Here is a 15,603-nt window from a genome sequence, read left to right as displayed (position 1 = left end):
CCCATCACTTTGATAAACAAAAACACAGGCGTAATCAATAAAGTGTGTGGTTTGGCATGAGGTGAAGTTTCGTCTTCTACAAATTTGCGTTTTTTGAATAGTTAAATTATCGATAGGGGAAAAGTTCAAGTGCAGTGAATAGACAATCGAGCTACAATTTCAACGCTATATTTTATTAAATTGTGTACATTTTGTCAGTTTCGCCTGATTCGCGAATCTTTCTAGATCTCTGATTGGGGCAAACATAAAAAATATATTTTGACAACATTTAAAAGGCATAACAAAATTGTATATTATACCCAAAAAATTACAGATGTGTTATTTTTGTAACTCTAATAAAATGCCTTGAAAAACAAATATTTTTTAACACTGTAACTTTAATAACTTTTGAAATATCAACAATCTTTTTGCATGAAAATTTGCGTTTTGTTAAGTTCTAAAAGTCGGCTAGAGCCAGAAAACCAATTTTGCTCGGACCACCCTATGTCACCGTAGGAAAAAAGCTCTAAATCGGTCAATTTAAGAGATACAAAAAAACTTTTTATGGCAAAGTTGCTTGAAATTGAATGGTCTACAACTTTGCCGAAACATGTATAATATGATTTCTACAAATGAGAAAGTTAGTTACACCATTTCTATGAAAACGTGGACCACCAATATTTTCAATAACACCAAACAAAGGGCCTTACTAATACAAACAACTTTGTAGAAGACCGTTTTCGTCTAATATTTCATTCTAAAGGCTGGTTTGCTACTGACAAGAAAAGGAGTCGCCTATCTCGATGCGTGCAAAATTTCTTCCCAGAAATGGTCCAGAAAATCACATTTTTCTGATCGCAGTACGCAATTGAGAAGAAAAGTCATTTCAAATGGGGCTCTCTGTAGGAAATTTCTTGACCCATTTCGTCAAGGAATTTCTTTACTTTTCTTGAGCGAAACAGCATACTTAGCTTAAGGCTCAAAATGCATCTTTCCGCGTAAAACTGATTCCTGGACCACTGTGCGCTGTCACGAAACGTCAAATGCAGCCCGCCGTTTTTATGGCTGCGAAAGTGAAAAGTATTGTATTCAATATAAAGCGAAGTATGCACATCAACAGAAAACATCGCCTATCTCGATGCGTGGGAAATTTCTTGCAAGAAATGCTCAAGAAAAGCATTTTTTTTTTGATCGCAGTACGCAGTTGAAAAGAAACGTCAATTCAAATGGAACTCACTGTAGGAAATTTCTTGTGCATTTCTTGGGCCGAAAATTTTACTTTTCTTGAGCGGAACAGCATACTTAGCTTAAACTGTTAAGCTAAGTATGCTGTTTCGCTCAAGAAAAGTAAAGAAATTCCTTGACTGAAAGGGTCAAGAAATTTCCTACAGACAGCCCCCTTTGAAGTGACATTTCTTCTCAACTGCGTACTGCGATCAGAAAAAAGTGATTTTCTTGATCATTTCTTGGGAGAAATTTTCCACGCATCGAGATAGGCGATTCCTTTTCTTGTCAGTAGCAAACCGGCCTTTAATAAAAATCTCAGTCAGCGGAGCAGTTTTTTCAGTTTTTGCTGATAAATCTTAACACAAGAATTAAATTTGAAATCTTAGGTAAAATTAGTGAGTGAGTTTGAAAGTATCAAGTTGTGTTAAACGTTTTGAGTGTTTCGTTCTTTAGAGGACTGAGGTCCGTGAATAATTCACGTTTCTGCGCAAAAGGTTCTATTAAGTTAATCTCAACGGAAAAAGGTAATTATAATTAATTAATTGCATGAAGACTTGAAAACTAATGTGATTTCGCGTTGGACATGGAGCACTCTGCGCTCTTTCCGTACGGCTGGCTTTTTCTGTTGGTATTCGGCATACATCACCGCCGAATCGTGAATTTTATCCGTTCATCGAGAATTTGGTAATCCGTTCACCGTCCAGACCCGTGTGCAGTGCAAAAAGCCCGCCTTGAAAGGTAGTTGAAGGTAGTCGCTAAAGTGCTCTGTAGCGAATTTCCTCCTTCGGACGCCAATTATCGAAGGTAAAGGTCCCATTACGTTACACTTTGTGGGCCATTTCATCGAGAGTTCGGTTCGTCAAAGGGGTCATGCACAAATTACGTCACGCTCCAAGGAGGGGGGGGAGGTTGTCCAGCCACGCGTGACAAGCCTTACAAAATTTTCGGAGGACTCATACAAAAAGTGTGACAAAGGGGGAGGGGGGAGGGTGTCAAAAAAGTTGAAATTTAGCGTGACACAATTTGTGTCCCCAAAGCGTGACGTGACGTCAATGGATCATTAAAATAACCAAAACGGCCGCTATGGAAAGCATAGATAGCGCCAGCGTAGCCTTGTGTGTTTGACAGAACAGCTATGGGATCATTCAAATATTGCGTAACGCAATAGGGTGAGGGAGGGGGTCTTGCATAGTGTTGCGGTCCATACAAAAATTTTAAACTTTCCATACAAAAGCTGTTACGTAGGGGAGGGAGGGGGTCAAAAATTGGCAAATTTTACGTTACGTAATATTAGAATGAACCCTATGCTAACAGAATGTTATATCCCATATACAGTGGCGCTTTTGTTTTGATGCGGTGAGCACTGACAAAAACTAAATTCAATGATTAATTACACGCTGCGAAACCTCGATCCTACACGGGAAAAAATTCTGTGGTAAAAATAACTATTTTAGCTGACTACGCCCATTCTTAAAACTACCATGGAAATTCAGACCAATTTACTAGGTTTACGGTACACCACACCGCATTACTGGTACATTTGACGGAAATAATTTACAACAATCTAATTCCAACTACAGACATGGTAAAATGAAGCGCATTTCTGGTCTGCTGAAAATTGCCGGTGCGAGCACTTAAGTTAACCCCCTAAAATGGTAGTTTATACCGCACAATTTTTTTGCGTGTAACAGTAGAAGCATTAACCTAAGAATGCTAATGTCGCTGCTGTTCGTGTTACCAACATCTAGTTTGCCACGAACTGACAGCGTGAGTACCGGGCCTCAAAATGTCAGATAAATTTTAAGAACCAAAACAACATCATGGTATAGAACAAACAATGAAAAACCATAATTTAAGGTAATAAAAATTGAAATCAGTTTGGTGACAACCACGTCATTAGCGTTTTACTACTAATATTTCTATTATCCTAACCCAAAGAACAATAAACTGTAAACAAGAGTGACGTCTTTGTGATATCCTGTCTATTACAGGAACTAAACTGCGGGTTTTTGCACTACAAGCACCATTTCAGTGACCGACTATCTCACGCACTCGTCCGACTTCCTCTCTCTCCACCCATAGCCTGCTGCATACGCATACACTCTAATATTAGGATACCACATCCTCCCTTTGCCACAAATGTTTGAATATCAATTAATTGGCATTGAAATATTATATCGAAAACATTTACAATACGAGTTGAACCAAGCGTAAATTATTTATCGCTCATGAAAGATAGTTGTAACATAATTTTCTTAGCAACTTTCTATCCTGTCTTTCTTCCAGCTAATATAAATGTGTCATAATTGTCAATAACACATCTTATTTTTAAGTGCGTAACTTAGTCCAACTGTTCCTCCCCGTTCCAAAATAAAATATCTATAAATTTTAATTTATAAATTAATACAGCGATTTTAATTTGCCTACAGCATTGTTGGCAAGCGAATAAGCATATTACTAATTCTAAAACCTAGACAATAAATTCAATAGGGGTATTCACTTAAAGTTGCGTAAAATGAGATTACGCGTAATATGATGGATGAATTATTTCAAATGAAATATTCCTGTTCTGTGTCAGTGCAATGACAAATGAGAAATTAATAATCTAGTCATCCACCACAAATGACAGACATTCCAGAGTGTTATTGTAGAAGCTCAAAATATGTTTTTGGTTTTTAGCTTAATTGACGACCGTTTAACCGGTTCCATAATTCCAAACCGAAATTCGAAGACTATGTCTAATTAACTTGCTTATAGAAGCTCCGACATCGAGATAAAGAACCAAGGAATGTGCTTGTGTTTGAATTGCGTTTTTTCAGTAAGGTGACTAAGGTGAAATTATTTATGCATTTTATATTCGGAAACTGAGACGAAATCAAAAGCTTCGTATGATTAAGATTTACCAAGGGATTGTTCAGTTGCATTCAAATATGGTTTATACCGCACTATTGAGAGTAGCAAATAATATGGATTGATTGATAAACTTAAAATTTAATGATAAATTTATTCATAGACTTTATTATCATGCATACATAAATATGAACAGCAAATTTGGTACCAGATAGTAATTTGGAAAGTTTCCCCAAATTAACGGCGTTTCTCTCTGTTTCGGAACAACAGATGAGAATTCTCGCTGGCTGTTCCTGGTTGGAGCTACCCGTTGCCATCTGTTAACACCAAATTGCTTCTGATTAAATTGTCGCCTTCTGATAAAATTGTCCAAATCAACTTCCATGATTTCTGAAGTCGGTTTTCGTTCCTCACCAGACAATATTGCAAGGTTCTTGATCAGAGATTTTCTTTTAAACTTTTTCTTGGTTCGCGTTTTTTTTTAATCGGAAAGCATTGTTTTTGATACTTTGATGACAGTTGCTACAGTGACAAACGCATTCTTGGATTGTTAGATTGTCACAATTTGAAATGTTCCCTTCGTCGTTTACCTATTTTTGTGAAAGATTTCAAATAATCGGTTTACCGCAATATACGCGAAATTTTACGCCGTTAAGTGAATACCCCTAATGTTCATACAGTACTTAAATTAAAATTACTTTTCTTTATTGCCGAATTTAATGCGCCTTTGTCATAGAGTACGCTAGGGAAAAACGTGTGTTTAGTCCAGAAATCCAAGAAATAGCTCAGCAAATTAACTTTGTATCACTTTCTTGCAACTCAATCTCAAAATATTTCAACCGCAATCAATAAATACCCAGCGATCAACTAGCATTCAACAGCACTAAGAAGGGGACCCTACCACTGCATTGTTGTGCATCGATAATTGATTCCCAAACGACTTTTCCTGATGGGACATTAATATAAGGCGAGATTGATTGTGGGTTCTTAACGACTTAACAGCAAATTCAATCATAACATATAATCCGGCAGTTTATAACCTTGAAAATTTAGCCAATTTTAGGTTTATGGGTTCAACTACGGTTTTACGATGAAACCACTCAACGTTGAATAGTTTTTGTTTCTGAACTGCGTGGAGGTTTAGTTGTGAGAAAGCTGTACGCTACTCGAAAGTCTAGTAACTTCAACTTGCGGTTAAGTCTAGGGGCGGGACAGCTTTTGCTTTTGAGCAAACTCTTGAGTAAGATTCAGAGCAACTCTGAGTAACTCTCGTTGCTTGTTTCATGTTCGCTTAGCAACCCAAGTAGCAACCCGTTATTGTGTGGAAACTTTTTCCTTCAATGTTGTGTCTTCGTGTGTTTACGAAAACAACGAAATTCCCTCCTTGATTCGCGTTGGGACATTACGGTAGAAAACCGTGGAAAACATTGTTACACTCAATATAGCAGTGAAATTTGTGAACTCCGAGCTGGTAGTCTCCAGTTTACTGATACATGTGCAATAGACCCGTTTAAAAACCGAGCCAGAAGGCATTCACTAAAACGGAAAAAGCAAATAGCTGTTCCAAAAATGCTATCAGATGTTCAAAACTGATTTGTATAGGAGAAGAAGTTACGTCCCACTTTAGACTTGAACACTTTTTGTAAGAAACGTTTTCCTACGCAATGGATGTTATCCACTTATCCGCGAGCGGGAATGGCGGCTAGTGGGTGCTGCTTGATGGTGGGTGGGATTCAAAATTTGACGTTTGTTGGAGGTCGTCAAAGCAAGTTTCACCTACCGGAGACAGCAGTCTTGTCACCCAGAGGAGAAAAAGAAGCATCTATCGGAGAGTAAATTTGGCAATTGCTTTAAACCATGATAGGAGATGATAGTTTTGGAAAAAAAAATGTAAATCTAAATGTGTAAATATATTTTAAAATGCATCCCGGAAACAGTGTCCTTGCACAGATTCCCATCCTATCCCAATAAGCAAACAGAGCGACGCCGATGGTACAAACAAGCTAGGATCACCCATGAAAATGAATGAATTCTCGAGCTATCCCGATGCTGCGTTCCTGTGGAACACATATTTCTGAGGAACAGGATGTTCAGATAGTGTAGGTTCCGGATATGCTACAAGAAGAGTGTTTTGTTTTACGAGAGGAGCTTGGTGAGAAAGTTGTTGTTATAGCTTCTGAAAGCTTGAATTCTTACGAAATTGATGTTGGCTTGGTTGGGCGAATTCCTGGTTAAATATAAAAATAAACTTTCTTCGGACAGTGTGCTCACTTTAGCAGTTGGTATTTCAACAACTTTTCTACGACGGAATTCGAATTGTTCAAGTTAAACTTCTATCAAAACGTACCGCTCTTTCACATTGATATTTTGCAAACATCAAACCCAGCGTGGACAAAATTTTCACTGGTGGGTGCCCTTGCTTTGACGACCTCCAACAAACGTCAAACTTTGAATCCCACCCACCATCAAGCAGCACCCACAAGACGCCATTCCCGCTTGCAGATAAGTGGATACTTTGGCAAGCCAATCTGTTGTATGTGTTTTCTCTAATAGCGAAAATCAACAGTAAATTTAAACGATTCGATGCCTCAATTACAGCATCATTCATATGATCAACTTTCAATGAAATCTATCGTTTTAGTATGCTATCCAAAAATTTTTTCTTGGCTCAATGAAAAATGACAAGACACAGCGACATGCGCCAAAATTTTGAAACAAATTGATAAAAACTTCAATTTGTTCTCGATTAACCATTATCAATCGTTAGCACAACTCTATTGCAACAAACTTCAACAAACGAATACATTTTGTTAGCTTAATCATGGATATTTCCTCGTGTATTCATGGAACTAATAATATTAGATCACAACCAAACGTTGCACATGTTGGCTGCAGTGAAAAACAATTCTAAAACGGGAGATGCATTTGATCTATAGTAAATTGTTTTGGTTACTTCCAGCGAGACATCCAAAGTCGGAATACCGTCGAATTTATCCTTGGGGTCTGAAAGGGAAAATTAATTCAATTCTTTGTAACAAAAAAATGATTGACTTACAGAACGCACGCTTGATGTCAGTTGTTTTTCAGATCCAAGCAATCGTTAGTTGCTTTGAGCAATATGCGAGTAACTCAAGCTTGCTCTGAGTTCAAAGTGTTGCTCTGTGCAAAGCTGTCCCACCCCTAGGGTTAAGTAAAAACAAATTTTGTAGTTTTGCGAACAATTAAAAACAATCAAATTCATCATCAATCCGAACAATTCAAATTGAAATTGCCACTCGTAACATCAATGCTGGGAGAATTGAATTCAATTTTCGATTATTGGCCACCTGATCGCCCATAGTGTGTTCTTGAGTCCGATTGCACACACAGCAATCAACACAACCTCTACCCGGCACTCACCGAAAGACATTGATTAGTGTTCACCCACTGACCGGGACTGCTTTTAACAATCAAATACATTCCATCCACGCTACTTTTTTTTATTAATTCAGGTGATCCAAGTATACTGTATATATATCGTTGACTTTAAAACTGTATTCAACTCGCCTATAAATTACCTCATCCAAACATATACTAAACGTTTTCAATATGGTCTTATCCACTGGTGTACTAAACTGACTCGGTCGAAGAATTTTGACACTAGAGCGGGTCCAGATCCCGTGGAGATCATACGGGAGCGTGCCCCGCTCAAGTGTCACAATTCTCAGACCGAGTGAATTTAGTACACCGGTGGATTAGACCATAATTCACGATTAATATATTGTACAATATTCAAACATTCGCCCTTTCTTGATTTCACGCAGTTCGCTACAACTTTGTGTCGAAATTGCTTAGCGTATGAAGCTAATGTGCACATACACAAAGGCAAATGAAATGAACACTGTTATGTTTGCGCTTCGTCTTTCTTTTTGAACTTGAACAGTGTGGTCAGATGAAATAGTAGAAAAAAGAGCCAACATATGTATATCATTTTCAATTCTCATAATGTAAAATTTTATCACTTAAGGGATATAAAATCTCGATAGGTAATAGCTTATGTCTAGACGTGTTTACTTTCATAGATGTCTCCCGCTTTCTGGTCTTGAGCTATACTTGACTCAGTACGTAAGTTGGCCATGGGCTTAACCCGACTCAACTACAGTCAATTCCACATTTACCTATGTTGGCCATGGGCTTTACCCGACTCAACCACAGTCGACTCCGCTTATACCTACGTTGGCCATGGGCTATACCCGACTCAACTGTCTAAAACGCTTGGTAATGAGCTGAAACTCTACGCAAGCTTTCCACTTCAATGTTTTATTGTATTGGCCATGAGCTAAACTCGACTCAACACGTCCATTTACATTGGCCTTGGGCATCACCTGGCTCAATATTTGATACTTGGTAATGAGCTTAAACTCTACGCAAGTTATCAAGTTTCTGCTAATCAACATTTCTGGCAACCATGTCGCATGAACTCTTACCGTTTTTATGTGAATATGACAGCTTTGAAAACACTCATTTCACTCGCCACCACGAAAAAAAAAACAAACAAACTTACAAATTCTTTTCGATTTCTAAAACCACTTTTTTCGCAGATTCTTTTCCGCATACTTTAACCATATTCATGGCAGGATCGCCAATGTGATATCCTGTCTATTACAGGAACTAAACTGCGGGTTTTTGCACTACAAGCACCATTTCAGTGACCGACTATCTCACGCACTCGTCCGACTTCCTCTCTCTCCACCCATAGCCTGCTGCATACGCATACACTCTAATATTAGGATACCACAGTCTTGTTCCACTTTTGACAGATCTCCTGCTCGATTGGAACGCGGGATTGTATGGAAATGACAGTTCGCCACTCTTATTTGAATCCACTCTGGGCGGCATTACTCCCCGTTCGGATTAGCGGACAGGTACGCGAAACTGGATCGCTGGGTACGTGCTTCTCTATTGTCGCACCGCCACCAAACCGGATCCCGCCAGTGAGACTCGCAACGCACCTCAACTCGTTCTTACGATTTTTATGAATACAGCGCACTATTCACATATTAGCTGCGACGCGCGGGGTCCGAGAAAACAATAATTATAAATAAATTGTTACCGTTGCGAAGATCTTAATTTGTTTATTTATTTTTCAGAATAATTGTTAGTATTTGTTGTTAGTTTGTTGTTTAGTTATATTAAATTAATTATTAGAATTATAAAGAAATGTTAGTAAAATTGTTATATAGTTGGTATTAGGCTGTTAATAATTGTTAATTAAATGTATTACTCCGGAATTAGTTGTTAGGAACAAAATTTGTAAATACACTAAACACACATTGAACACGTCTAACAATAATCATGCACGAAAAAGGGGAAAACGCGTCAGCCATAAGGTATGCCACGTCAAAAAGGGAATAAAAGAAAGGGTATGGAAAAGGGAACAGGATGAGCAGGCTACTGGGTTGGAAAGCGCTAAGTAAAAGGTCTATTCCAATCTAGATCTCAGCGAGACCACACGGAAATATTCCAAACTTAAAGTGACCGTTAACCGAAGAAAGTTTAAAGTACATAAGTGCATAAGTGCAACCGTTCGAATCAGGTACGAGTAGCTTCGATATGAACGGTATCTAGAATACCAAAAAGCCGTCCTAACGCCCTACCCATAACCCATACTAGGAACCGTTATCGTTTGCCTGAAGGTTTTGGCAGAGGCTCCCACGACCCGTCTGAACCCGTGGTGAACCCCTGTAGCTGCCCTGAAGGCCCGCCTAAGGTCCAAGGATCACCAAGGATACCTGAAGCCGACCATTTGGAAACCCCGACGCCCTAGGAAGCTGGCGCAACCCGTTAAGGAACCAACTCCAACGCGGAGACCGTTGGGCCACACCAAGCCATACAAGCCCCGTAGAGTTCACATTCAGCCTAGAACGTGCCGATCAACCCCCACGTGCTCCACTTCCGGCCGGCCGCATCGAGACACGATACACCTCACACCCACACCACACCCAGTAAGTCCAATAAAAAGAATTAAAGAAGTTGAGTGCGTTTTACTTGGACCCTTGACGAGCTTAAGCCGACCCTAAGAGTCTCTGTATTTGAGCCAGGTCCCTCCGACCAGCCGGGTAACAAAATGTTGGTCTTGATTTCTACCGGATACATTATATTGGAAGGATCGTCCCGGGTATAAATTAGCGAAAACGCCGTTTCACTCTCGTTTACGAAATCGGAAGCTTCCGTTCCAGCCGGCACTCCCTCCGCCACGTTATTTCGGCCATTTTGCACGCGGGTCGACTTCTTCGCTGCCCGCCAATTTGCAGCACGGACAAACCGGTGGCCGCTATCGCCATCATCGAGTCTGCGGAGTCGACGTTTCGTTCCCCGAAATGTTAGCTGTGCCACTGATAACAGATGGTTATGCTAGAACAAAAATTTTCTGAAAACCTGTGTAATTATTCAAATTGTAGCTCCTTGCAATTACTAGCGCCACCACACAGCGAATTGCGTCAATCAGTGGTGAATATCAGTATCTTGAAATATTTCATATTCACCACGGATATGACAGCGCCACCACGTGTGTTTTTCATTCAAAATGACCGTTTATTGTCTTACATAGTTTTACAATCGGACTTCAACGCCTGTTATCAGTGCTTACATTATACACTGAAAACATTCTACATGCTCGATCAATCGATGATGATGATGATGATGATGATGATGATGATGATGATGATACAAAAAATAAATAATAATAATAACCGATGGTGCTGAAAATTTATTGGGTTGTGCACTACATATATAGAATCATAGTGATACATTTTCACGTCGATATATGAAGTGATTCTTGGGATTTACTTCTTCAGATGGATAGGTTGATTATGATGACGCCCCGTGCGGCCTTAACACCTCATTTAACCACCCAAATAAACCCCCTCTTGAACTAGTGAATAAGATACATTATATTTAAAAGTACTGTGGTTCCCAAGGTGGAACATATTTGATCTGGTTTGGTTCCGGATCTCCAAATATAATATTTGCGTTTGCTAGGAACTTGCCAAGGAACTTAGAAAAGTTTTATGCAGCTTGGAAAGCAGTTTGGAAATCTTTGCTTCAGAAACTTATAAAGCCTCTCTTTGAAAGTTTGTTTATTTTTTTGTTTAGGGACTTGGGAATCTTTTTTTTTCAAAAGCCTGAAAAGCGTCTCTTGGAAGCTTAAACTAATCTTCAAAAACTTGGAAAGGTTTTTTATTCAGAAGCTTGAAGGTTTATCTTCAGAAGCTTGGAAAGGTTCTCTTCAGGTTGTGCATAAACTTCCGAGAGATCACTGGATACACTTGTAGATCCGTTGGTTGATCTAAAACACAAAGAAAATTGGCATATAGCTGATGTTACAAACATTATTTCGAAGGCGGGAATTTAATTTAAATAAATGATGGAGGAGAACTTGGGGTTTACCGCCTGTCTCTAACAGACATGAAGACTTATAGACAGACAGATTTCCGGGAGTTTCTCCACAATGGACAGCAACTCTAGTTTCTGACGCTTCCATTCGTATGGGATATTGCATTCATATACTTCTGCAGCGTAATACATGTCCGGGTTTTCCGAATTGTCATGTTCAAGAGAGGACATCATCTTCACGCCTTGTTAATCTTCAAAGTGTTCTGGACCTCTGACCAACGTCGCAACGAGCTTGTTCATGCAATCTGTCTTGTAGTATTGTCTTCTTGTCTGTCTAAGGACTGCTGCCAGTCTAAGATCTTGTAGAAGTTGTTCACAAGTTTACCACAACTTTTTTTCCGTGTAATGAATTTCCTCGTTTGAGGAATTCAGTAATGATCTTCTACAATGTATAATAGGGTACTTCTATTTCCCGCGATTGTGCCAATTCCTTTGCTTATCTATATAAATAAAAATGGAGTGGTGTTTGTATGTCACGAAATGGCTTTTGAACGGGTCAACCGATTTAAATGATTGGTTTTCCGTTTTGTTCGTCAAGTGTTGCGACGTGTTTGTGTGTATAAAAATCCCAGGATATTTACCGGGAAAGTCGGAAAAACGAGCATAAACGGAACTGTCATTTTATATGGAACGATACATAGCGTTTTTCAACAGCCTACTTGATGGCAAGACGAAGTTTGCCGGGCCCACTAGTTCTACATTAAAAATCTGAAGCCAATACCGTCAAAACAAATACCAGTTCAATCCAATTTACGTCCACGAGCAATGCGAATGTTTTATGGACCCCCAAGTGATACCCCTTAGCTTCTGTAATCTTATCAGTGAGGCCAGTTTGCTATATTTGTTAAACCGGTCATTTCTTTTTTCGCAACCGATAAGCTACCCCTGTTTTTGAGCGATACCCTCTGTTGATCTGAGGCCAATGGGTCAAGCTCAGTTCATAGTTAACCTCGAAGACGATGAGAGACCTTATTTCGGTAGCGTTACTGCTGGTAATGGTTGGACTTGGCTACGCCCAAGTCCATCCGGATATTGCTGAAGATGCCTATCTGGATTCCGTAAGTTGGTTTTCGCATTATTCGTTGTAAACTGTATTTGACAAGTGGGACTATCTACAGCTAGGATTGCTTCGCAAATACGGTTACCCCGCCGAGGAGCACATCGTTGAAACGGACGACGGCTACCTGTTGGGAGTTCATCGCTGTCCAGGCAGTCCAGTGTCTCCTCCGGCTGCCGGTAAACCCGTAGTCTTGCTGCAGCATGGAATGTTGAGTTCCTCGGCGGATTACATCCTGATGGGACCGCAGACCAGCTTGGTGTACATGTTGGCCGATGCCGGGTTCGACGTCTGGATGGGTAACTCCCGTGGGAATCGTTACTCCAATCGGCACCGCTCGAGGAACAACCAGACGCAGGTGTTCTGGGACTTTTCGTGGCACGAAGTCGGCAGTATTGACGTTCCGAACGTGATCGACTACATTCTGGCCCGGACGGGACAGCAACGGTTGCAGTACGTGGGTCACTCGCAAGGAACGACCGTATTCTGGGTCATGATGTCCCAACATCCGTACTACAACCAGCGGGTCAAGAGCGCCCACTTGCTGGCCCCGGCCGCTTACATGCATCGCACGCGTAGTCCGTACGTCATCTTCTTGGCAGCGTACCTGCACACTACGGAGCTGATGCTGCAGATGATGGGCACGTACTACTTTGCTCCGACGAACGAGATGGACATTCAGGGAGGGATCGACAAATGCCGTGACGGGGCTCCGTTCCAGCAGATGTGCACGATCACCACTTTCCTGATGGCTGGATTCAACTCGCAGGAAGTCAACTACGTAAGTTCCGTTTCTTTAAGGTATCAACTTACAGATATTCTAACTGTTGTCTTCCCCGCAGACAATGCTCCCGGTCATGCACGGTCATTCACCGGCCGGAGCGTCAGCCATGCAGATGATCCACCATGCGCAGACGGTCCGATCGCAGATCTTCCGCCAGTACGATTTTGGCCCGACGCAGAACATGATCCGGTATGGATCATTGACACCGCCCAGCTACAATCTGAACAACGTCCAGGCTCCGACGCTGCTCTACCACAGCACCAACGACTGGCTGGCCACGCCGGAGGATGTTCTGCTCCTGGCCAGTCAGTTGCCAAATGTTCGCAAGCGTTACCTCGTTCCGATGCACGAGTTCAACCACATGGACTTTGTCTGGGCCATCAACGTTCGGTCGCTACTGTACAACGAGCTGCTGGCCGATTTACGAGCGTACGCCTGAGTGGCTCTTGAATCGATTTATGGACACTTGAAAAATGATACAATTAAGCTAATATTGGTTTGAACTAGATGCGACTGTTTTTATTTTGAAGAGGCCGACCGCTCCGTATGTTCTACATTCTTGATAATCTCTTTGTACAACATTTCTTTGACGTAGTTTGCCAGAATGAAATCTACGTGACTGAATCGTTTGTCCGGGACTGGATAGCTGCTGACCACGTTGGGTAGCTCGCTCTCCAGCTGCAGGACGTTGAGATAGACGACGGTGTTGTCGTTGTAGCCATAGTAGGTCCTCACCGGTGTCGTCACTCGCGATAGGTTGTATCGGGGAACCTGTTCCGATCCGTAGACCTGGTGGTTTTTCTTCGGGTCCTCGTAGTCCAGCTGCCTGAAGATTCCATCCTTTATGATCTGCGCGTAATGGGTTACCTGCTTGACAGATGCTCCAGCCGGGAAGTGACCCAGGAAGATTCGTAGCATTTTCTAAAGGGAAAGTTGGTATTATTTCCTTAATATCTTGAGAGATGAGTTATTGAGCTTACCACGTCTAACTGCGCAGGGTTGGGGCCAACGACATCGTAGATGATGGCTCGACAAATCTTTTGTTCTGGAGCGGGACACAACCAACGAAACAGGTAGTATTGCTGCTCGTTGAACGGCAAGAATTCATATTTGCCGACAGATGTGAACACATCTCTGATGGGCGTTGCAAGCGATGCCAGCACTCGTATCAAAGCACTTCCGCTGCGGTACATGTAAACTGCTGGGGACATCGCGTGTAGCTGAAGGATCTTCTCGTTGTATTCCGGCCGACTGCTCAGTGCAACGAAGCTCGTCATGGCTCCTTGCGAGAACCCGATGTACTGTAGTCGTTCGGCTCCCGTTCGATCCAGGACGTAGTCTATCAACGCCGTCACGTCGTAGTATCCGATCTCGTGAAATGTAAAGTCCCAAAATTGGGACGACACCGTGGATAGTCTACGGTGCTTCCTCGAGTAACGGTTGCCTCGAGCATTTCCCATCCACACGTCATACCCGCGATCTGCAAGCAGATATGCTAGGCCATGCTTCCGACCAATCAGTACCCAGTCTGCACAGCTGCTGAACAACGAATGCATCATGAAAATCGGGTATTCTTTAGCTCCCTTTCGGCCAGGAATCCTGAACATCGTCAGTAGGTATCCATCTTCCGTAACGACTTCGTGCTCCTCCACTTTGTATCCGTACTTCCTGATCAGTTGAGGCTAGCAAACAGATACAATTCACTCAAGATCACGTAAAACTGATCCATAACCGCTTAGGGTACTCACCACCGTCAACAGGGCGTCCTTTTCCTCCACCAAAAACGGTGAAGAATGGTTGAACCCTAATCCAAAGTCCACCACGAACAAAAGAACCACCAAAGATCCGATCCGCAGCATCATCCTTCCTAAGACCGTGCCGTACCGAACAAACTTCCTAACTGATCGACGGCAACCTAGCCCAGAGAACTCCGTTCTGGATTAATACATTATCGTTCTTAGAAAGCGGTAGTGTAGAGAAAACCTTATCCCCCACTCCTCCATTAACCAGAGTCGCGCCGCAAACGGTTGCCACTGTTCACACATGTTTATCATTAGCTTTATTGTTTTCATTGGGTTATAATTTACCCACTGTGGTCAAGATTTCCACTACTGGAATCTGCGGGAGCACGCGGCGACGACTAATTGCCACCTACAACCGCGATAATTTGCTCTCCAACCATCAACGGAGGCGCGGTCGGACAGCTAAATCAAATCAAGTAAATCTCCGACCGGCGGCAATCTGACTGCGCCGTTCTGGTGATATTGCTTCT

General features: G+C 41.6%; 2 protein-coding genes across 2 annotated transcripts; one reads left to right on the top strand and one right to left on the bottom strand.

The window, feature by feature from the left end:
* Positions 1-12,387: 12,387 nt before the first annotated feature.
* Positions 12,388-13,839, top strand: LOC5565636 (lipase 3). Its single transcript, XM_001649941.2, has 3 exons — positions 12,388-12,548; positions 12,609-13,328; positions 13,390-13,839. The coding sequence occupies exons 1-3, from the start codon at positions 12,450-12,452 to the stop codon at positions 13,768-13,770; spliced, it is 1,200 nt and encodes a 399-aa protein (XP_001649991.2). The 5' UTR covers positions 12,388-12,449; the 3' UTR covers positions 13,771-13,839.
* On the bottom strand, positions 13,825-15,590 carry LOC5576143 (lipase 1). The gene is made up of 3 exons (XM_001662443.2): positions 15,080-15,590; positions 14,312-15,013; positions 13,825-14,252 (listed from the first exon to the last, which is right to left on the bottom strand). The coding sequence occupies exons 1-3, from the start codon at positions 15,191-15,193 to the stop codon at positions 13,851-13,853; spliced, it is 1,218 nt and encodes a 405-aa protein (XP_001662493.2). The 5' UTR covers positions 15,194-15,590; the 3' UTR covers positions 13,825-13,850.
* Positions 15,591-15,603: the final 13 nt, after the last annotated feature.

This window comes from Aedes aegypti, chromosome 1, assembly GCF_002204515.2.
Source record: "Aedes aegypti strain LVP_AGWG chromosome 1, AaegL5.0 Primary Assembly, whole genome shotgun sequence".
Classification (NCBI taxonomy): Eukaryota; Metazoa; Arthropoda; class Insecta; order Diptera; family Culicidae; genus Aedes; species Aedes aegypti.
This window is presented reverse-complemented; position numbering and strand designations above follow the sequence as displayed.